The following is a 22,989-nucleotide window of genomic DNA, read 5'->3' as shown; positions in this document are numbered from 1 at the left end:
TCTGTATGAAAGAATTTACATGTATATAACTTGAATCAATTTAACAAATACACTCTGTAGCCTTGTAGGCACACTGCATTGCAGGTTCCTGGTAGAAACCCCAATGAGTGTATGCACAATGTATGCATAAATATGACTGATTCCTTCTGAATTTTTTTATACACACTTTATACAGTAATGAACTTTATCAGGCCCAGTTCCTCCTAATTTGTGCTGGTGCATGGTTGTGGAACAACTGTTCCAGATTTCCTCCATTTTGCATTCTGGCAAGTACTTCCTGTGGCACCGTTGTCATCCACCATTTCCAGGTTGATGTCCTGTAAGGAAATGTCATAGCATGGGTAGTTCTTGCTGCAGTTCAGAGTGATGGCACTCTTGGAAATTGTTGTCCCTGCGATGTTCTTGAAGACCACATTGCTAATCTCCACTGCTGATCCCTGAGATCCATGTTCATGGCAAATTTGCAATAATTGTGTGATTTGGATGATTTTTGTTGAGCATTACTCACTGGTGTTAAATAAAGGATTGGTTTTTGAGAGTTGATGTTTTTGTTACCTCCTGTGTCTCGCATTTCTTAGCTGAGTCGCAGTAGTTTTGGTCAATGATTATTGGGTTCTTGACACTGTTCATGACCATGTTCTGGAATACGATATCCTTGGCGTATCCACTCCCTCCCTGCATTTGACAAAATCCACATCTATCTCTCTCAGATTCACTTGAAATACAAAAGGTTTGATGAAAAATTTCGTAGTAAGTTCACACAAATCTCTGCAGGATGAGAGGAGGATATTTACCTGCCATGTCTTGATCCGAGCTCCATTGGTGGTGCCATAGAGGTGCACGGTGTCGATGAAGATGTCAGACACCTCAGCTCTGGAGTTGTCATCTCCTAAGCTCCCAATGCTAATCCCATGCCCGGGCCCACACACCAGTCTCGTGACGTGTAAACCGTGGGTCCCATCCTCGATCGACACACAGTCATCCCCTGCAGAGATCAACAACAAAAACCTAATCAGAATAATCAGAATCATATCCTTTTGAAGATTAAAAAAAACATATCCTTTTGGGCTTATTCAAGCTTATGGGCAGGGAATTATTGGGCCTTCCAAACAAGGCCTGATCATGTTTCTGTGCTTAATTTGGCAATTGGTTACTCGCTCAGTTTAATATTATAAATAGTTTTTACTTATTTTTTCTAGTTAATTTTTTTTAAATTTAATCAAATTTATTTTAAAAAATAGTAATATTTTCAACATAAAATAAATACTCCCTCCCTTCATCAAAATTACACCTATTCCACATTTGAGCTTTTCCAAATAAGTTGCACCTATTTGTAATCTTTATGCATTCAAGACTTAAATAAATAAATAAATAAAATATTTGATTAGAATCCAAGGAGTCTTCTAAATACTCATTGGTTGCATGCTTGCATTCACTTCTTGATTTTGTAACATCCAAGACAAATTAATTTCTTATTAGTCTTAGTGATAAAAATAATAGGTATAACTTTTATGGATGGAGGGAGTATATTACAAAATTATATTAAATGCTATATTTAATGAAACTAATTTTGATGGTTTAGATGCTATATTTGGCAATTGAGTACTAATTTTTTTATAAACTAGTTTGACTAAAAAAATAAAACGATTTATAATATAAAATAGAGGGAGTAGTTGCTTTACCTGTCTTAATGGTGCAGTCGCTGACTTGGACGTTCTTGCTGCGGGTGATGTGGATGCCATCTGTGTTGGGGCTCGTGCCGGGCGCAGAGATTGACAGGTGGGCCAGCTCCACCCCGGTGCAATCCTCCACTGACATGTGGATCTGCTGGCTGTTCACCATCTTCAGACCATTCACGCTCAGGTTGTCGCACGTGTGGAAACTCAGCGCCTTTATTAATTACAAACAAAATGAATCAAATTAAAAGGTACTACAAAAATTGAGTAAATGACATTTGGAAAAAGAAGAGAAAAAAATATTGCATTTCGCATGCATGCACGTACCGTTGGAGCTCCCTTGCATGGCTGAAAAGTACAGAGGAAAAATGAACTAGGTTAGAGAGATCTGTGGCCATCACAATTGACTAAATTATAAATTGAATTGAATATATATTTGAATACGAAATGCACGAGTAGAAAGTCAAGGACCATGCGACGTGCAAACGAAAATTTGAAGCAGCCGCCATGCATAAGTAAACCATCACATCAAGAAAAACGGCGCCTACTAGAACTAGTTATAATTTATTAATTAATCACCTATCTACGTGCTAGAAAAGCCAATTCATAGCGATTTGAACTTGAATTTAATTTCTTGATCAGTACTGTAAGTACACTTACGAGTGCCCTGTTGATCTTGCAGGAGTTCTCCCACCACCCCTCGCCGTTGCCGTCGATGGTGCCGCCGCCGCCGACGGCGAGCCCGTCGACGCCGCGGACGACGATCCAGTACCTCCTGTTGCTCTCGTTCCAGTTCGACATGTCCGGCGACGCCACCAGCGTCCCCTTCACCTGCATATTATCCAAAAATCACATCAGAATTAAACTAATTTCAGAAAGATTAATATTAATGGCCGTGTTAATCACTTAATCAGCTTCAGTTCCAAGCTGAATTGCAGCTGGATATGGAAGATTAATCAACTAATATTCTGTTTGAAATTTTTTTTACCATGAGCTTGATGGTGGATTCGCAGGGGCCGGAGAGGGTGACTTGCCGGAGCAGGTAGCTCCTGCTCGCCGGGACGAGCACGACGGCCGGCGCCGCCGAGGCGCAGGCGGCGCTCCACGCCCTCGCCAGCGCCGCCGTGTCGTCGCGCTCGCCGTCGCCGTGCGCGCCGTAGCTGTCGAGGCTGAACACCGCGCTCTGCGTCGTCGCCGCCGCCGCCGCCTGCAGCAGCGACCTGCCGCCTCTACCGATCACTGCAGCTCCCTCTTCACCACCACCGCCATAGATGCTCGGCGAGCCGCCATTTCTGACCATGGCGGCCGCCGCCGTGGCGGCGCCGCCGGACAGGAGAAAGGTCAGCGCGAGCAGGGCGCGTACGGACGCCATGAACGACGACCTCACGAGCTTTCTCGCACCGGACGCCATGAATTAATTCCACGCAAAAGCTCGAATTAATCGCTCTCGATCACTTACGCTCTGCTACTGTATATTATCGATCACGAGCTAGCTAGTTAATTAGCCAGAACTTGATCACTACAGATCGAGCTGTATGGTTTTCAGGCTTTGAATTAAGCTATTGGATTATGGTGGATCGATCGATCGATGGAGACGAAGGTGCAGCCATGGCGAGGTATTTATAGATTCGGGGTTTGCATGGGCGATTGGGCGGGAAGGATCGAGCTAGCATGCATGCAATGCAAGCACACGTAGTACGTGCATGTTGCGTTTGCTTCCCCGGAAGAAGAAAGAAGCAGCAGCTAATTAAGAGGGAGATGCATGGCTGAGTTAGTTAATTAGCTCGAGCCCTAATTAAGTTTGGTACGTAGCTAGATATGCCTTCAAGCGTGTGTGGCTGCACACGCATCGTAGGTACGTATCATCGGTCGCCATGCATGCACGCACACGCAGGACCCCTGGTAGAACACAAAGATTCTTCGTGCAGATGTCACAAATTTTGCCTGCAATTATGAAGTGATCGTATAGCTAGGTTTAATTTTCCGTGGTGAAACCTGTCTATCCGGTTTTGTGTATTTATAGCTATTTTTATTCATACAATGGTACAAGGGGAGTAGAGGTGGATCCAGCGTGGATGCTGGGGGGTCGAGGGAGCAGAGGTGGATCCAGCGTGGGTGCTGGGGGGACTCGAGTCCCCCTACCCCGCTGGATCACCAATGATAGAAAGGGAGATGAAAGGAGAACAATATAGAGAAAATAAAGAGTAGGGAAACTGAAGAAGAAAGAAGGAGACTGAAGGGGAGCCTCCGCCGTCCGGGTTAACTGGCGGAAACTCCATTTAATTTTAATATTTTTAATTGAATTGATAATGAAATTTCTATATTAAATGATGGTTATAAACTTATAATGAAGTTTACCCGGGCTTAATATTTTTCTAACTCCGCCATCGAAAAATACCGAATGACAGTAAAATCTGTTGTGGTGATTTCACCAATTACAAGATATATATGTATTGGATTGGTCGGATACTACAGTGTACGTGTGCTTGTTCATATGGGTGAGTACAAACATAATACTATGAGTGTATTAATCTGTACTCTATCCTACAAACAAAAAATGTGCCTGAAATTATAATCCACATTAGCGGCCGGTGTCGTACGTCTTGGTTGTATGCATGCAGTGTAGTACGCACTTACCTGCATGTGATCACTGATCAGGTCAACTACTCGATCCATCTCTCTTCCTGACCGCGAAAAAAAAAGAAACAAGAAACAAGAAAGCATTTCATGCGTGTGTATTACTTTCTCGGAAGAGAAAATTAATTAACGTCGACGTACGTTCATGCGTGCCTACGTACGTATCATGCATGTGCGTTCCATCCATGGATGGCGGCTCAAGCTAGCTAAGCGTACACAAACCACGTGGTTAACACCGACCTAATTAAGCTAATCTAATAATTAATGATCTAGCTAATCTCTTCCTGCTGCTTGCGTCGATTAATCACTCGCTTTTTCCAACACACGGAAAAAGTGAAATTAATCAGTAGTCGGAAGATGATTGATCGATCGATCGATATGACCTAGCTAGCGGCTGGCTGGTGAATGGTGATGACCTGAGATAGAGAGGACTGAGAGAGGCTGACATGTGGGCCCGGAATCCCTTTTTTAAGGACAAAAGGGGACATTCCCTGCTTTGGTTCGAAGCAAAAACATCATAGATTGGTCACTTTGTCCCTCAACTAATCATAGATCGCGATGTCAAAACGAAACCATCAAACTGATCGAGACACGTGGCACACGTCAACTGTCAATTCACGCAAAGCACTGTTAATGATTGGTGATTATAATTTAGTTGGTTAGTTAGTTAGTTAAATTAATTAATTCATGGACGACTTCTTTGGGTTATCTCGAGCACTATACGTACGTACGTCTCGATCGTTTTGGGTTTGTAAATTTGTCACAGGGAATTTGACGAGAAATATATTTCATAAAGGACTTTAATTAATTAATTAGTTACTGCAACCACTGAATTGATTATATATGTATATGTTTCGCCTAACTAGCAATTAATCACACACGAGAAATTCCACGTAGCAATCATTAGTTTTTGTTGCGAACGGACGAAATCATTAACTTTGTGATCGCCAAACAAGCAACTCAAGTAAACGCCCCCCGGATGCATAAATATATGTATTTCCTTCGAATTTCAAATCAAAACGTGCGCCGAAATATATACATACGAATCCATGTATCGTAATTACGTGTTCGCTCTTGATCCACAGGTACAATGATACAACAGTACAAAAGAGATTTAGGGGCTTTATAGCTAGATTTGTCAGGATTCATGCATGTCGTCTACTTTCTTTTTTAATTAATACAAAAAACAACGTGCACGATAAGATTTGTTTGATTTTTGCGTAGTTAGATTAGGGTCACACACACGCAATCAATTAATTAATTAAGCACGAATCTTAGGGCGGAAACGTGTGGACAGATCGATCGATTAGGCATGATCTGCTCAGCTCAGGCGTGATCGGTGATCTGACTGCATGTGCGTACCATGCTGCCGCTGACGTCATGGCTCTCACGTTTTCACCTTTTCGCGTGGGAGTGGCAAGCGAACTGGGCCGGAACGTCAATGCGACAGACGCGCTGGGCCCACATTTTATGGGCCGGAACAGGACTGCGAGCAGCGTGTGGCCCTTATCAAGCGGAATAAGTTCACTTCCGATCGAAATCTAATCCATGACTCTAAACCACAAAACCAGATATCTCGACCCCCAAACTCCTAAAACCGGTGCAATTTGACTCCATGCGCGGTTTTGGGAGGCGGTTTTGCTGACGTGGCGCCTACGTGGCAATATTGACCGAGTCTTCGATCCACGTGGCGTTGACGTGGCACTTACATGGCATTACAATTGTGGGTCCCGTTTTTCATTCACACACATAAAAAAAATTGTGGGTCCCACTGACACATGGACCCCACATATCATCCTCCTTCCTTCTTCCTCCTCCCTCTCTCCCTTCTCTCTCTCTCTCCCCCCTTCTTTCCCTACGTCTCCAACAAGCGGCGATGGGCGATGGCGCCGGGCGACAGGGAGGCCAAACGGCAGCGGCCACCCGGCTAGAGCGGCGGCGGCGCTAGAGGCAGGACGAGCGGAGGCGACGGCGTCGGGCGACGGGGCGGCGCAAACGACGGAGGCCTCCAGGCGTCGTGCAACAGCCTCGACCTCGACGCCAATCTGCTCCGCGGCGACATCCAGATCGGCGTCCAGATCGAGCCGGCCTCTGGCGCCCTCACGCGCCCGAGGCCATCCGCGCCACCCTCCGAGGCTGACACGCCGCGCACACCAAGCCTCGCCGCACGCCTCATGGGCGGAGGCCGCTCGGCTCGAGCAGAGGCGACGGCGCCGGGCGACGGGGCAGCCCAAACGGCGGCGGCCGCCCGGCTCGAGCGGCGGTGGCGCCAAAGGAGGATCGAGCGGAGGCGACAACGATGGGCGCCAGGGAGGCCCGAGTAGAGGCGGCGATGACGGCGGCGGGCGGGCCTTCCTCCGTGCCGTCCTCTCCTTGCTAGCTGTCGGCGCCCGAAGCTCCGCCTTCACCGCCCCCCGGCCGTTCGCTCTCACTGTCCCCGCGTGCCACCGGCCGAAGGGGAAGAAGGGGAGAAAAAGAGAGAGAAGGGAGAGAGGGAGGAAGGAGGAGTATGGCGGCGGCGGCGGCTGCACGGCTCGCCGCTCCTGCCCTCGCCCGTCCTGTTGTCGTCGCTCCGGCCCTCACTTGCGCGCCACCGCCGCTCGTTCTCGCCGCCCGCCGCCCATTGAAGGGGAATAAGAGAAGAGAAAGAGAGAGAAGGGAGAGAGGGAGGAGGAAGAAGGGCTGACATGTGGACCCCACATGTCAGTGGGCCCACATTTCTTTTTTGTGTGAATGACTAATGGGCCCCCACGCATATTTTTATTTCTACCGCCACGTAGGTGCCACGTCAACGCCACGTGGAACAAAGACTCCGTCAATATTGCCACGTAGGTGCCACATCAGCAAAACCGCCTCCCAAAACCGCCCAGGGAGTCAAATTGCACCAGTTTTAGGAGTTTGGGGGTCGAGATATCTTGTTTTATGATTTAGGGTCATGGATTAGATTTCGATCACAGTTGAGGGTCACGAAGTGAACTTATTCCTTATCAAGCTGCATGCGGCCTATACTGGTTGGGCCTCTGGGCCGGATCGGTACATCGAGCTCCCTGCGATCAGTTACTAACTCTGTTTTTAAATATACGATACCGTTTGTTTTTTTATAAACATTTGAACATTTTCTTAAAAAAAACATTTGAATATTTATTTTATTCAAACTTTTTATATAATATAAAAATAAATTCATTTTTAAAAACAATTGAATATAAATCAAATCACAATAAAATGAGTGATAATTATAAATTTTTTTTCAATAAGACTAATCATACATATCTTGCACAACGTTGTATATTAAAAAACGGAGGGAATAATATTTTACGTAGAAACGGGAGTGTGAGCACCGTCATGTATGCCTAAGAAACAATCAAAATTTACACGCCATGAATGTGTCATATTCCAACATATCAAGGGGATCCTTTCGAACAAACGAAAAAAGAGAGGAATTTATACAATTGAAATGCTATGCAAAATTTTTCCAGGTGTTCCTTTGAAATAATGGAATGCGCACTTGAGATTGCTACAAAATTTCTAACATGAGGTTGTACCTCATGGGAAGCTTTCGTCGGGTCTATCTCTCACCCAAAATCCTATACTTTCTCTATGAAGCATCCAAACAAAAAAATCACATAGTTCCTACATTTTAAAATTCCTAAGCATCAACTTAGATATGCCACCTCGATTAATTCCTACGTTTTTTTAATGTTTGTGTTTTTTATTCCTGCGTTTGAAAAGAGCTCTGCTTTTCTTCAGTGTAGTTTATTATGAAATTTGTGTCGCGCGATCAACAGATAGAATGAGAAAATAACAACAGACATGCCAGCAGATGACGTGATTGTGTTGTAAACTTTACCATCCTCTCTAGAACCAACAACAGCAAACCAGAGTTGTAACTCATGAAATAAACTGTGTCGACGAACTTGACCCAAATTACAAGTATTAGTTGCTACATTGTACTTGTACACTGTCGATGAAATGGACCAAACAGTTTGCAGCTTCTTCACTTCACTCACCAAATGACCAAACTAAACCACACGCTATCAGCTAGATCTTAATCTATACTTAACCCTGAATGCATCTTGAATTTGTACCCATTACACTGGCTTGGTACATTAATTGTACACTTAATATACATACATATACATCGGACTCGATCGAGCAGGAATAATTTAGAATGCTCTACCTAACGAGCTAAAGTTTAATTAAGTTGAGCAACTCAAAAAGAAGTGTATGCGTCAGGCAGACAGATCAGGCATTATTTTTCAGCCAATCTTCTCAGTGTTGGTGTCGTCTGTTGGCCAGATGACCGTCTCCATGAGCCGCTCTCGCATCAACGCCAGGTTCTCGTCAGATATCCTCTCGTACATCATCGCATGGTCACATTTCTGAAAGATCAAAACCAGAATCTCATTTGGTTACAAACTTCAGAGCTTTGTGATGGATTATCTAAGAGTACCAAAAAGGAATCACCTTGATCCATTTGCTGTACAAGTGAAGCCTAGTTATCATCACTCGCTCTGCAAGCTCCTGCTTCTCCTATAAACCAAAATGAACATTCATGCGTGTGCAATTTTTCTTTAGTTTTCAGTTTACATTTGTATCGTTCGAAAGTTTAAACAACTGTGGAGTAGTTTATATATTTACCTTTCCAAGAGCACGAAGGAACACTTTGCCATCGGTAGGCTTGTTTACAGCAACGAAGCTGAAACCAATGAGAAGCAAGAACACAAATTCAGTAATCTGACAGGGATTTTGCTGATTGATTTGTGGAATAAATGGGTGGCTTACTTGTATAACCATCGGTAGCTTGGTGGGTTCATTTCGTAGAGCTGCGTGAGCACGGTCTTGACGGCTTTGTAGGTGAACACATTAATCAGTTGCTGCGCAAACAAGAATGAACAAAAAACCAAATCAATCGATCTCCTCTACTCATCCCAACCATGAAAATCTCATCAAAATCACAGCATTTTATATATCAGCAGTAGAACTTCAACTCTTTACGTTAGGATCTGCTAACATGGATTAATTAATTAGATTCGGCATGTGGGGAATGATTATAAGCCGCAACGCTTAATAGCGAAAGGAATAATTTTTCGATAAAACTTTGTTATATACACATATATTCTTTACGACTTAAAAAAAATTCAAAATCAACTTTAAGATTAAAACTAAAATTTTAAATTTTAGCTACGTCTGATAAGTTAATTACCACGTGGATGTCCTCGAAACCTTCATCGTAGGTGCCACCGAGGTTGCAGACGACGGCGAGGCCCTGCTGCTGCTGCTGCTGCCTCCTGCCCCTGACCCTGGCCGTGCACGCCGCCCGGCGAGGCCGCCGCCTCCAGTCTCCGGCGAACAAACTGCTCACGCCGCGGCCCCTCCTCTGCCCCGCCGCCCTGCAGCTCCCTTCCGCCGCCGCCACCGCCCCCACCGCCGGCATCACCTGCACCCCGGCCATCCTCACCCTGCCACTCTCTTCTTCTCCAACGCAGCAGCAGCAGCAGCTAAGATAGTTTCGTGATCGAGCTTGGTGTATATAGCAACCAAGTGGCAGAAGAAGAAGAAGCAGCAGCAAGAAGAAGAAGAGGAAGAGGTGTTGAATTGTAGTTTGGCCTCGGCTTCTCGCCGCTTCGTCGTCGTGGCTGGCCAGTGGCCGTGATGCAACTCTGACCAACCAAATTTTGTGAGGCTCAGGAGGCAGCTACAGCCTACACAGCTCGTCGTCGTCGCGGTATTTTCAGCGGAATGCTAGACACGCGGCGGCGAGCGATTGGGCGCGGGGAAGATTCTAAAGGGCGATTCGGCACGGCCGGGCCCCACGTGTCATGGACGGAGAGAAACCGGTCGCGTTTCCGGCAGGTTCGGTGAACCTGAAGCACAAAGTTGGAACGGCGACGTTCGCCACGGCAAGCAAAAAGCAAGAGGATGAGCGTTTTCTTGCAGGAACAGGAACCGATTTCTGGCAACTTCGTGTGTGGTGCGATCGCTGCACACGACTACGAGCACGAGCACGAGCAATGAATGATCATATATACTTACAGCTATACAGGACAATTAGCACATTGTCTAAACACGTTGCGTCCTCGTCATCAACAGCATAAGCAAATGAAAACTCTGATTTTCGAATTTTGGGGGTAAGAGAACGATATCCCAGTATTCCGTTCATACTGGTCGCAGCAGCACGAGCCAGAGCGATGAACCGATGAAAGTGAAACCACCACAAATTCAGAAACGGCAGCAGCAAATTCAGAGACGGCAGCACAGCAAATTCAGAGACGGCAGCATGATTACCAACTTCAGGTCGGAGCAAAAGTTAAAATGATGAAACAGGAAGAAAAACATCACCGCACTGAACTTAAGTGGTGGTGGTAGTAGTATATGGCTGTATATCAAAACAGCCAGATCTTGATCAGAAAATTGAAAACAAAATGGAAAATTAAGGATGCTCTAAAACAAAATGATCAAGGCTATAAAGCCATATACTGACCATGATCTATAACCGAACACAACGACCCTGCACCCAGTCATCTTCAGATACTTTCAGGACAAAATGGATCGATAACATAATAATTAGGCAGCATTCATTGATAAAAGCAGTATCACAGTACCATGATCCAAAACTTGACAGGAAATAGAAACATCCAGACGCAGCACAATCCAAGGATGACAACCGGTTCTTAACTATAGTAAAACAAAGTGCATCAGACAAGTCCGAGCTAGCAAAGACTCTCTTTACTCCGCCATCCTAAGCCTCTACGTTCTCGACAGGTGCATCAATCATAAGAGCCTTAGTCGGCTTGGCCAAGAGGTCGGTGTACTCCTGGAATGGAGACTTGACGAACTTGGTGTCCCTCCAGAAGTCAGGAGTAAGGAATCCATAAGTCCTCATCAGGCAGTCAAAGGTGGCCTGCACAAAACAGATCATTTGGTTTTAATAGAGGATAAACTTACCACTAAGAATCCATCAATCAAGCAAGGCAAACTAATAAGAAGGCCTCAAGCCATCACAGAGTATATATAACACAATCAAACCAAAGTAAAAACGACTGGGTGTAGAAGACATGAAAACATATTACATATTAGATATTAACACTCCCTGTTTGAGTAGGACTTGATGGCATCAATGTGCAAACAGGGCATACGAAATGTTTAAAGAAAAGTTTCTATTAGATGATACAATGTGCTGCCTGTATAGGCACGATATCAAGCAGACAGGATACACTAATAAGCACTGTGGCATAAGGTAATGACCAATGCACAAAAAGATTAAAGATCAAACAATTACAGCAGCAGCGTAAGTGTCAATAATCAAATAGACCCATGAAATGGTTCATTGACAGCTGACAATAGTAAATCCATCCTGATGGGCAGTAAGCCTGTAACAAAGTAAAATATTTTGAACCCAACCAGTTTAACTGTACCGAATTAGATGAGTAGAATACTATGAATCACCTTCACAGATGCATGTGTATGTACACTAAGAACAGTAGTCTCATTGAACAATTGATGCTAATATACAAACTGTGATATAGTGAGAAACTATAGCATAATGCAGTTATATTCCACCCAATTCACATCAGAAATCAACAATACTATGCCTACTTGCCAAGCACACATAAATCTATCATTCAGTACCAAACACTAAATACTCATAGTCAGAGAATAGTATATAAAATAACAAAAGGAGGGATGTGTTATACCTTGACGAAGTTGCCAAGGGTCTTGGTGGATCCACGGGACGAGGTGAAGACATCCTCAATGCCGGCGAACTGCAGCACCTTCTTGGGCACGCGGGCGGCGACAATACCCGAACCCCTCGGGGCGGGCACCATGCGTACGGTGACAGAGCCACACTTTCCGGTGACCTTGCACGGCACGGTGTGCGGCTGCCCGATCTTGTTACCCCAGTAACCCCTCCTGACGGGCACCACGGACAGCTTGGCCAGGATGATGGCGCCGCGGATGGCGGTGGCCACCTCCTTGGCGCACTTGACCCCCAGCCCGACGTGGCCGTTGTTGTCGCCGACGACGACGAACGCCTTGAATCGGGTGCGCTGCCCGGCGCGCGTCTGCTTCTGCACGGGTGTGATCTTCATCACCTCGTCCTTGAGCCCCGGCACGAGGGTCTCCACGATCTGGTGCTCCTTGACGGGGAGGGAGTGGAGGTAGATCTCCTCGATCTTGGAGAACCTGCCTTCCTTCACGAGGCGGCCGAGCTTGGTGACGGGCACCCACTTCTCCTCCTCCTGGCGCGGGCCGCGGCGCCCGCCACGGCGCCCTCCGCGGTCGCCGCGACCGCCGCGCCCGAAGCCGCGGCCGAACCCGCCGCGCTCGCCGCCACGCTCGCCGCCGCGCTCCGCCATGGCTGGTTTGAGAGGGTGGGGATTAGGGTTCTCTGGGGGTGAAGAGTGGAGGCTGCTGCTGCGGCGGCGGCGCGAAGAGTGGGAGGTCGAGATGGCAGACGGGTATTTATATGGCCGAGGCGTTGGCGAGGGCTAGCGCAGCTAGGGTTTTGGGGTGAGGATGCGGCGGGCCAAGTGGGCTGGGCCGCTTCGCCCCAAATGTAGCTAAGGCCCATCATGCAAATGGCCCATATAGTTGGGGACGAAAGAAAAAGTACATCGGAGGTCCTTCAACTTGTCATCGGGATAACAAAACGTCCTTGAACCGCAAAACCAGATATGCGGGGGTCCTTTAACTATACAAAACCGGTCATCCGAGGTCCTTCGGTGGTTTTAATCCGGTTTTGGTCTGCGTAGCGGCTGAGTCAGTGCGGGGCCCACGTGGGTCCACATGACAGTGTGGCCATGTCAGCCTCCTCTCTCTTCCCTCTCCTCTCCCTTCTCTCTCTCACTTCTCTCCTCTTGGCCAAGCTGGGGCGGGTGGGGAGGAGGTCGCCTGGGTGGCCGGTGACGAGGAGGCAGGAGCACAAGGGTGGCCGGCAGGTGTGGTGGCGGCGGGGGAGTCTGTGACGGAGGAGAGGAGGATGGCATGGCTGACGACGGGAGGGGATGGCGGCCAGTGGGGAGAGACGCGCGGTGGCCGTCAGATGCGTCCCATCTCGACGGCTAGCCTATGGTGGCAGCGGCAAGGGCCCACCTCAACGGCACACACAAGGGGATCCACAGCTATGGACGACGGCAGCGGCACGTCCCCATCGTCCTTGCTCTCCTCCCCAACGCTCTCGCCGCCGACGCCCTCCCCTCCTCCCACGTCGCCGCCGCCCCTGTGTCGCCGGCCACCGGACTTCCTCTATTGCCGTGGGTCTCCCGTCCTCCGCCTCGCATGCGCCGAAGAAGCCGCGCCCGCGCCCACGCCCATGCCGAGGACGCCCGCTGCATCGCATCGTGTCCCGGTCCCCTAAACTCCACGAATCCCCCGCCACTGGCCCACTGTAATGAAGCGCGTCGCATTGGCATGGTATCTGACCAGCGAATCCCCAGCGGCGGCAGCGGCCGATTGAAAAAGTGCCCCTTTGGCCGCCCTACATCGTCGTCTCTGTCCCCACGAGCCGCCTACCTACTCCAGCATCGCCGCCATCACCGCTGTCGCGTCGGTGGATGACGACGCACGGTGAGACGCTGGAGTGGACAACGAGGAGCACGGTGGCGGCGCGCGGCCCTATCCCTGTCTGGAGTCGTCGCCGCTGACGAGGCTAAGCGGCGTGGAGTCGTCAGTGCCGCCACTCCCCATCCGCAGCTGCGCTCGCCTGCCGTCGCCGTCACCTCGCCCTGACACCGCCATCCCATTCTCCCGTGCTGCATCGCCGACCGTCGGAGAGAATAGTGTGTGAGAGAGAAAAAAAGAGAAAGGGAGAGGAGGGAAAAGAGGTACTGACATGTGGGGTCCACGTGGGGCCCGTGCTGACTCAGCGGCCACGTAGGATAAAACCGGGATCTAAACCGCCTAGGAATCTATTGTAACCGGTTTGGATTATTTAAGGGACATTGGATATCTAGTATTGCAGTTTGAAAACGATTTCGTAACTCGATGACAAGTTGAGGGACCTTCTGTGTACTTTTTCCAGGGACGAATGGGCATTACCTAGCCTGTAAGCCCATTCCGGATGGTAGCGATCCATTTTAACGTGGGCCAAATGGAGGCTCAACCCTGATCGATTGGGCTTTACGTAAGGCTCCCGATGCAGAGGCCTTTGCTCCTCGCGTTGGGCTTCCTAATAATACAGCCCACGTGACCTGCGTCTGGTGTTCACCCTGATCCCGTTCCTCGCCTACACCGCCGGCGGCGATACGCCTCCGAGTAATTCCACTTCGTCGGCCGGCCACTCGCCGCCGGCGGCCGATTACCCACGCCGGAGCGACCAGACCATGTGCTGCGGCGGCAACGATGCCAACAGCTTCGACCTCATCAGGTTATGGTTTCCTATAATAACTTTTTCGCCGACGCCTGTGTCCGCAGAATCATGGCTTCTCTGTTCGAGCGTTGCCGAGATCTCAGAGTCAGGTTTCCCAAACCGCCGGGCCAGGGTTACCACGTCCCGGCGGTAAGCACGATTACCACGCAGTAACTGTAATAACCGTGAAAAAATATTTTAAATTATTTTTAAATTTATTTAAATTTAAAAAGGTTACCGCGGTATTTATATTACCGTACCCCACGGTTACCGGCGGTAATGCTAGGAGGAGCCCATGTTCCACACGCCGGAAAACACCACTACACCAGTGAAACCTACTGTAATGGTGGCCAATCCGGTTGATAACATCATCAACGATCGATAGCGACATTACAGGCAACATTAAACCATGACACAAACCACACGAGAGCGTGTGTAGCTAGATCACACGAAAGTTCAATGTCCAAAACCCAAATCACCAATGCAGAGTTTTACAGACACGACGGCTAAGTAGAGCAATTAGCAAACCATGATCCGAAAGGAGAGCTCTGAATCGTAGGGGATCATGCCTTCAATGGCTGGACCTTGACCTGATCCAGCACGGGGCCGCACAGCGACACGCCGTCGCTCACCTTGGTGTGGTAGTACGAGCTGTAGAAGGTCACCCTGGTGCGCACGCCGGCGGCGACGAACCGGAAGCTCGCCGGCTTGAACCCGCCGTTGCCGGCGGACTCGAACGGCACCTTCTGCGTCACGTTCCCGGCGAACGCCTCCACCAGCATCGACCCGTGGCAGCCGTTCTTGGCGTCGCCGACGACGAACGACAGGTTGTAGGCGCGGTTCGCCACCGTGCGGATCACCTGCGCGATGGCGCTCTCGCGGCCGGCGACGAGCTCCACGGCGTACTTCCCCGCCGGGACGGAGAAGTGCGCCGCGTCGATGAAGCGGACGGCCTTGAGCGACTCGATGATCCAGCCCGGGAGCGGCGACGTCGCGTCCTTCTGCTTCGGCGGGAGGAGGACGCCCACCGTCGAGTTCTTGAACACCTGCGGCCCGATCTCGAATCCCTCGTTCTTGATCAGGTTGTCTGCAGCCATTTTGTTCGTCAGATTAATTACCAGCAGCAATCCATCGTTCAGACAATGATGCGGTCTCTCTTACCTTTGGTTGGGTATGGCGTTGGGAGCTCCTTGATGGCGACGGCGTCGAGCAGGGGGCCGCACGACGCGTCCTCCTGGACGCCGGGGTTGGAGAAGGTGACCTGCGCGGCGGCGGAGGAGGCGCGGAAGCCCCACGCCCAGGTGTCGGCGGTGTCGGCGCTGTAGAGCGTGCGGACGGCGACGTCGGCGGGCGGCGAGAGCGACGGCGCGACGGCGACGCGGAGCGCCTCGTCCTGGGCGCACGTGCGCGTGGCGGCGAAGGTGAGCGCGTAGAGCGCGCCGGGGCGCACGGACACGTTCTGGGACGCCGACGCGCGGCCGCCCAGGCGGAGCGCGTGCACGCCGTGCGGCACCGCGAAGAACATGCCGCCGGGCTGCGGCCCGCCGGAGACGTACTCGACGTGCCCCCGCAGCGTCCACCCCGGCAGCGAGTGGCGGCCGACGATGAGTGTCTTGTTCACCTTCCTCGGCGCCGTCTCGAAGTTGCCATTGATGAGGAGGCCTGGGTCACCATTAAAAAAATATATCAAAATTCACTTGTTTGCTTCAAATGTCTACATGATTGTTGCTTTCTTTACGATTCAACAGCTAAATATAGCACTGAAGACTCTTAACCAAAATCTTGCAAAATGCAAATGCATTACAGATTTACAGTACCACACCATTCTGGGGAAATGGATTGAGCAACAACAAAAAGTCACAAAACCGATGGATAAAAGTGAGATGAATATAAGTGATGCAAGACACGAAAATGCAGTGTGCCAGACACATTCTTGGGCTCTTGCCAAGAACATTTCCACAGGTCGAGGTAGTAATGTGCTTGCATGAATGTGATACTGAACTTGAAACAAAAATGCAGAAATGAAACTGTGATAACTGAATCTTTCTTTGCTTAAAAGAAAACTGAATCTTTCTTCTTAGAACATTTACACCTGCAAGAAAATGGGATCCAAGAAAAAACCAAGAAGATGTGACAGAGAAGAGAACACAGTGAGCTGAGACCTGAGAGAAGAACCATACCTTCAGCATCTTTAGGTTGAGGAGGTGCATGGGCAGGGACAGGAGCTGGAACTGGAACTGGAACTGGAGCTTTGACGGCGAGTGTGGCACCGGCGGAGGAGGCGGCGGCGGCGACGGCGAGCAGCACCAGCAGCAGGGCACCCCGAGGAAGCTCCATTGGTAAGCTCACTCTCCAGCCTCCACTGAGTTCAGCTCTCTTTCGCTTTCACTTTGGCTGCTTCTCGCTGACGCTGAGAGCTCCAAGGAAGCAAGCAGCCTTCTATTTTTTTTCCCTCCTTTATTACCAAAAGGAGTGGGAAATTGCATACAGAACCTCCCACGCTGTCGGAATTACACATCAGAGACTCATTGGATAGATATAATTAATCTCTAAATAAATCGTGAATCAATATTTAGTTGGGACTTTTTGCAGGCTTGATAACTGCACTGTGAGAAACAAAAACAAAACTAAGAAGGATTACTAATAGTGAAAACCGTTCACTCTAGGGCTAGGGTGTGAATCTCACATTTACAAGAAGGGTTAAGATTGTTGCATTATTATATCTGACTGTCCCTTCTGATGCGAATGAATGTATGGGGGGGGGGGGGGGGGGGGGGGAGCCCACGGTCATGGTTCCCGCGTTTTGTGGTGTAGTTCCCGCGCAATGTTACTGACGCGCTCTGCAAACTAGTACAGACTTGCATAGGACATGTACTGATTTACTCCTATGTGAGTACTGAGTACTATATACTACTACTGCTAGAGTGTTAGATTCACCCTAATGAATGACTGAAACTGTGAAATTAACATGCTACCGCAAGCACTACTCCATCATGCATTAGCACTGTTACTACTCTACTCTACTGTGTTCCATTTACAGAAGGCAACAGAGGCTACCAGCAGATGTATAGTACTAGCAGTAACAAAATATCACCTAGTACGATTTTTCATCTAGCAGATGTATTTCAGTCTCTGTTTTCTCACTGGGTCAAGGAGAAATTTGCTTGATGCAGCCCTTTGTACACTTGCACGAAGAGGAGCTTCTGGAGATGGCACAGACATATCACATGGCCACATTTGTTAATTAGTAGTACTACACTGTACCCAGGCAAAGATACGTGCAGTATACTAGCATCATCTACGTATAGTACGTGTACTCCTATCTTGTGCAGTGTGCACCAAGGGAAGGGAGACGAGAGCATCCAAAGCTAGAGGAGGCGGACGACACAGATGTTCTTTTCTAAAAAATTGAATGGTATTAGCATATAATTAATTAAGTTTTAATCATTATAAATATAAAAGTAGATTTGTTTCATATAACTTATATACAGAGTTTCGCAGAAGATGGACCGTTTAACATTAAAATATGTGCTAGCACAAATCAACAAATATATATAACCTATACTTTTTTCGTCGCAATAAAAAAACAAACCTAGTATTATCTCTGTTCCAAAATTTAGTGTTCCTTCCGTTTTATGTTATAAGTGGTTTTTACCCTTCTAAAGTCAAACTTCTAAAAAGTTTGAGGGAATTTATGAAAAATATAGTAATATTTATAGCACCAAATCAGTTTCATTACATCAAACATTGAATATATTTTAGTATCTTTTTTGTTTTGTGTTGAAAATATTATTATATATTTTTATAAATTTAATCAAAACTAAAATATTTGACTTAGAAAAGAATAAAAATAACTTATAATATGAAACAGATGAATAAATAACTTAGGATCGGATTAAAACTGCCAATGTAGATAGACAGAGTATCTATCCAGAGTAAGTACTATAAAACGTTAGATTGCTGTATTCCGGTGACGGAAGGAGCAGCCGGAGGGAGAGGGGCGACAGTGGCGGCCACTGCAGCACTGGGCCCGGATGATAAAAGCCGGTTCGGCGCGTGTCATCGGCTGGGATTGGGGAAGAAGGCCGCGGGAACAGTGGCCGCGGCCGGTGGTCTCCTCCTCGTCGTCGTCGTCCTCGCCATTGAGCCCTGCACCCTGCACGCCCTGCTGCTGCCTGCTGCCGACGCACGCGGCCCGGCGCATGCATGGCCCCCGTCATGGCGACCACGCAGCTGTGCCATGTGGGCCCCTCCCCCTCCGCATTAACTTTGCTCTACCCAACTCAACGCGCCATTGCATTTTGCACTGCAGCGAATCAGCGATTGCCGTTGTCCCGGGGATGGATGGACGGACGGACGGCCAGGATGTGCTTTGCACTTGCAACAGAGGAGCCGCGCTGCTACTGCATGCTGATAGTTTAAAATTTAAAATAAACTCGGTCCAAATTTATTTCCAAATCTAATCTTTTTGTTCAAGCAAGTCCAGATTAGCGGGCCTGCTGCGCGCAGAGCCGGCCCATTGCGAAATTCAGGGCTTATGTTAGCCCAAGTGCTCAACACTCTCCCAGTTGTTCAGTTTACAGCTCGCGGTACGTGTATTTATCATGGAAAGCGTATGGCCGCAGTCCAAAACGCACTGGTTCGTGTACGTGCATCCGATATGTGTTAATTGTACGTACGTATGCCTCCGTCTAGGTACGTACTGTAGATGAACAATATGCATTGATTAATACGTATGTGCTGACTAAGATATATGCATGTCAACAATGACCATACTGATCCATTTTGTAAACTGAACAACCACTTCTGTTTAATTAGACCGGATGGGTACGTGATCGTTTATGGCTAGATCAGAAGATCAAGTATTAATCCCGTGATGTTGTGTTTGAACTGAAGATTACAGGGGTTGTTTGGTTTACTCCCTCACTTTGACAAACGTTGCCACACTTTCTAGGATTTTTACTTGTTTCACTTTCAAAGTTGCGGCATTGACAAAGTTTTTCTATTCAAAGGCCCACATGTCATACACCTATCTTTTATGTCATACAATCATTTTTTAGCCAAACCTTGTCTAAGATGTGCCATCAATTTATAAGCCACACATTTAGTTAGGTTTGGCGATGTTTGGAAGTGAACCAAACAACCCATGTTTTCCACTATGGTTTGAAGGTTATATCGATGTTGTTCTAGGTGGTGTCGAGACGGGGTGTGGCAACACGTCATCACCATTGCAGGACCAGACATGCCATGCCATGAGCCGACTCGTCGTGTGGGTTGTACCGGCACAGCCCGGCCCGGTCCATTTGTCCAGTTTCCTCTCCCAAACTCCCCTATTTTTTCCATTGTTTTTCATTTTTTTCTTATTTTCCTTTTTTAAGCAATAGAAGGAGATAATTAAGCAATGCATTGATTATTTTCGTCACGACGACACATGGCGACAGTCATCATGCTAATCCATTATTAATTGAACCAAATTTATTTGGACAGGAATATTTTAGATACTCTAGCCACGCATGAGTTAAGAGTGTTGAATTTTACTGAAACACGGCACCGTGCATTTAAATATGCCTTTAAAACATTATTCTTAAGTTAACGTTATGTATATACTACTCCCTCTGTCCTAAAATATAAGAAACTTTAGTTGGATAAGACACATATCCAACCTGTCTAGATTTCTCGTATTAGAATATGTCATATCCAACTAAACTTTTTATATTTTATAGGACGGATGGAGTACTGGTTAGGAAACTCCAGATGCTGTTAAGATAACATTAAACTGAATTTTTATATTTCTATCTTATTTTATGTTTCCACGTGCTTTGCTCTCCTACTAATATACTCCAATACTCCATACGACTCAAACGAAGAGCTCAGATCGGTTGACCTTGCTGTTATTAATGATTTTTCATTTTTTGCTGTTCAATTTCATAAGCACGCGCACTTTGCGTGTCATAGGCTCATAGCTGATTACTTCATGGACTATGTCGGTGCTTAAGCTAAAGTTGATTTTGAAATTTTAAATTTTAAATTTAGATTATTTTAATTTAGGAGGTTTTCCATTATTTTATTTTCAGAAATATGTCACGAGTTATTTTATATTAAGATTTGAAGAGAGATTTACCGTGCAAGCTACAAAACGACGAAGGCATGTTCGGCTGCTGGAGCTATCGGCACGAACAATACCGCACTCATTGCACGCAGTCGCAGCCGAAGCTGTTGCAGCCGGCCTGCCTAATAGGCCCGTAGTTTAGCAAGGGTTATATATCCATGACATGCCTTGTGGGACCAAATTCGGTCTAAGCTCAGCTGATGGCAAGAGGTGGTCTCTCGCCACAGTGTCGCCTCCGTTAGGACGGAGCTCCTGACAGGTGGGGTTTATCTTTATGGGTCCACATGTCAGTGACTATGTTCCTCTAACTTTACACGAGTGGAGCCTCTTCTCGCCTCATCCGTTGTAGAAGTAGCTATTACTACTTCCCTCTAAATCTGGGTTTGTTGATTAAACAAACGATTGTTGTGCTTCTTTTAGATTGTCAAGCAAATATCGTTTCCATTATTTTATCGACTAGCTTTGTAATGGATAAACCTTCCATTGTATATATCTTTAGAAAATACGCACTAATTGATTTGGATTGAAACGAGAGGCGTATCCTTATGATGACGGTACTTAGATATAAAAATAAATATTTTAAGATAACGTAACTAAGGATTGCTTGGAAGTTTTCTTTTTATAAAAAATATTTGTGGCTTACAAGCCGAAGACACATGTACAAAGCAATAAAAAAAACTTTAGAATATGACTTTTTATATTTATACTGCATAAATTTCACACAAACCCTAAGTTTTAGGCCATGTGTAACACAAAATCCTAGGTATTATGATTAGCTCAAAAACCCTATATTTTGAGACAGAATATTTTAAGAAACCTTATATTTATTAAAATACTCATTTATATTATTATACATGGTATTTTTTAAATTATATATACTCACATATAAGTAGGCTCAAAATGCACATTCATACCACATAGTTTTATCTTCTTCCTCATTCTCACACAGCAAGATTGCAAAATTGTTACATATAAAAACAAGTATTGATAACTCACACATGTTGACAATGTCACTATTGTATAACTCACGTAAGTTAATCTCTCGGTACTTTCTAAAGAACTATAAAAGCATCTTATAATTTAATAGAAATCTATCTAGATTTATTATACTAGGTTATGTCTGCTACCATTCTATGTTAGGGTTTTCTCGGACGACCGGGGTTTATGTCAGGTAGCAACTAGTAATAAATAGTAGTACACCCTATCCCGTAAGTGTATGTGTCCATCTCTAGGTATGGTCGATGAGCGGTGCATCATTCATCGGCTGCCGACACATCTATCCATGCAATGCAATGTCAACAACGACCATGCATGCTGATCCATTTTATAAACTGATCGAGTCGCTTCTGTTTTACACGGGATATATGTACATTTTCCTATTTCTCAGTCTGAATCACAAATTGGGGAAAACAATTAATGCTCTCTTCTCTAGTGAAACACGAAACAACACACTACACACATCTCTATATTGAGAAAAAAAAATTGTTTGGCTTTTTCCGCCGTTTGTCATTGCAACCGTACTTACCATCGGGATGCAGTAATCGGTGGTAAGGTAAATCCTGCGTCCGACAAGCTTATACTATACGTGTACAGTTGCCTTGAATAAAAAATTCCTAAACATCGTAAGGACATGCACTCGCCTATGCTTTGAGTCGTATAAGAGCAAGTTTAATAGTATAGCTAACTATTGGCTATTAGCTCATACTAAAACTAACATGTATAATATGTTAATTATAAGATTGGCTTATTTTTTCTCTTATTTCTCTTTTTCTCACTGTGATTTTGTGATTTTAATGTAAATGTCTTGGAGTTATCTAGCTCTTACATAAGAGCCAACACTCCTCATTTTTCCTTATCTCTTACTTTCACGTAAGTTTATAGTTGGTTTATAGCCCACTATATATCCTTACTCTTTGGTTGTGTATATCCGTTTGGATGTAGATGCCGTTTTAATCCATTATAAAAAATATCCTTGCTCTAACAGTACACTGATTGCTAGATATAACAAAAATATAAGTTGATTGGTTTGGGCTGTGAACTGTGAATAGATCAGAGCAATTAATTGACGCATATCTTTTTCTTTTCTGCTGGGAGTTAGATCTAAAACAAATACTATTTTTGATGCTCATGGGAACCACGCATCTATATATACCCGTACATACGCTCCTGAAAATGCTCAAAGGGCAACCATATATAATACCTTCATCTTCAATTCCTCC

The 22,989-nt window shown here is 46.5% G+C and overlaps 4 protein-coding genes across 4 annotated transcripts; all 4 read right to left on the bottom strand.

Annotated features, from left to right (window-relative positions):
• Window positions 1-2: 2 nt before the first annotated feature.
• On the bottom strand, window positions 3-3,385 carry LOC127766213 (polygalacturonase ADPG2-like). Its single transcript, XM_052291295.1, has 7 exons — window positions 2,665-3,385; window positions 2,337-2,507; window positions 2,004-2,024; window positions 1,683-1,890; window positions 795-985; window positions 556-675; window positions 3-437 (listed from the first exon to the last, which is right to left on the bottom strand). The coding sequence occupies exons 1-7, from the start codon at window positions 3,085-3,087 to the stop codon at window positions 204-206; spliced, it is 1,368 nt and encodes a 455-aa protein (XP_052147255.1). The 5' UTR covers window positions 3,088-3,385; the 3' UTR covers window positions 3-203.
• Window positions 3,386-8,139: 4,754 nt separating this feature from the next.
• On the bottom strand, window positions 8,140-9,958 carry LOC127766218 (chaperonin-like RbcX protein 2, chloroplastic). Its single transcript, XM_052291301.1, has 5 exons — window positions 9,517-9,958; window positions 9,096-9,187; window positions 8,952-9,009; window positions 8,778-8,843; window positions 8,140-8,692 (listed from the first exon to the last, which is right to left on the bottom strand). The coding sequence occupies exons 1-5, from the start codon at window positions 9,763-9,765 to the stop codon at window positions 8,570-8,572; spliced, it is 588 nt and encodes a 195-aa protein (XP_052147261.1). The 5' UTR covers window positions 9,766-9,958; the 3' UTR covers window positions 8,140-8,569.
• Window positions 9,959-10,864: 906 nt separating this feature from the next.
• On the bottom strand, window positions 10,865-12,741 carry LOC127766215 (40S ribosomal protein S2-3-like). Its single transcript, XM_052291297.1, has 2 exons — window positions 12,008-12,741; window positions 10,865-11,214 (listed from the first exon to the last, which is right to left on the bottom strand). Exons 1-2 carry the CDS (start codon window positions 12,668-12,670, stop codon window positions 11,053-11,055), a joined length of 825 nt encoding a protein of 274 aa, XP_052147257.1. The 5' UTR covers window positions 12,671-12,741; the 3' UTR covers window positions 10,865-11,052.
• Window positions 12,742-14,855: 2,114 nt separating this feature from the next.
• On the bottom strand, window positions 14,856-17,134 carry LOC127766214 (protein DUF642 L-GALACTONO-1,4-LACTONE-RESPONSIVE GENE 2). Its single transcript, XM_052291296.1, has 3 exons — window positions 16,842-17,134; window positions 15,823-16,323; window positions 14,856-15,748 (listed from the first exon to the last, which is right to left on the bottom strand). The coding sequence occupies exons 1-3, from the start codon at window positions 16,996-16,998 to the stop codon at window positions 15,225-15,227; spliced, it is 1,182 nt and encodes a 393-aa protein (XP_052147256.1). The 5' UTR covers window positions 16,999-17,134; the 3' UTR covers window positions 14,856-15,224.
• Between the last annotated feature and the right edge of the window lie 5,855 nt (window positions 17,135-22,989).

This window comes from Oryza glaberrima, chromosome 3, assembly GCF_000147395.1.
Source record: "Oryza glaberrima chromosome 3, OglaRS2, whole genome shotgun sequence".
Classification (NCBI taxonomy): domain Eukaryota; kingdom Viridiplantae; phylum Streptophyta; class Magnoliopsida; order Poales; family Poaceae; genus Oryza; species Oryza glaberrima.
Note: the sequence above shows the minus strand (reverse complement) of the source record. Positions and strands in the feature narration are given on the sequence as shown.

Excerpts from the sequence above, each read along its gene's own strand:
- LOC127766215 (XM_052291297.1), bottom strand. The coding sequence starts at position 12,670 with ATGGCGGAGCGCGGCGGCGAGCGTGGCGGCGAGCGCGGCGGGTTCGGC. Across the intron at positions 11,215-12,007 it reads CCCTTGGCAACTTCGTCAAG|GCCACCTTTGACTGCCTGAT; the intron begins GTATAACACATC and ends TGTTTTGTGCAG.
- LOC127766218 (XM_052291301.1), bottom strand. The coding sequence starts at position 9,765 with ATGGCCGGGGTGCAGGTGATGCCGGCGGTGGGGGCGGTGGCGGCGGCG. Across the intron at positions 9,188-9,516 it reads GTTTCGAGGACATCCACGTG|CAACTGATTAATGTGTTCAC; the intron begins GTAATTAACTTA and ends TTGTTTGCGCAG. Across the intron at positions 9,010-9,095 it reads AGCTACCGATGGTTATACAA|CTTCGTTGCTGTAAACAAGC; the intron begins GTAAGCCACCCA and ends CATTGGTTTCAG.
- LOC127766213 (XM_052291295.1), bottom strand. The coding sequence starts at position 3,087 with ATGGCGTCCGGTGCGAGAAAGCTCGTGAGGTCGTCGTTCATGGCGTCC. Across the intron at positions 2,508-2,664 it reads AATCCACCATCAAGCTCATG|GTGAAGGGGACGCTGGTGGC; the intron begins GTAAAAAAAATT and ends GATAATATGCAG. Across the intron at positions 986-1,682 it reads CGACTGCACCATTAAGACAG|GGGATGACTGTGTGTCGATC; the intron begins GTAAAGCAACTA and ends TGATCTCTGCAG.
- LOC127766214 (XM_052291296.1), bottom strand. The coding sequence starts at position 16,998 with ATGGAGCTTCCTCGGGGTGCCCTGCTGCTGGTGCTGCTCGCCGTCGCC. Across the intron at positions 16,324-16,841 it reads TCAACCTAAAGATGCTGAAG|GCCTCCTCATCAATGGCAAC; the intron begins GTATGGTTCTTC and ends ATGGTGACCCAG. Across the intron at positions 15,749-15,822 it reads AACGCCATACCCAACCAAAG|ACAACCTGATCAAGAACGAG; the intron begins GTAAGAGAGACC and ends AAATGGCTGCAG.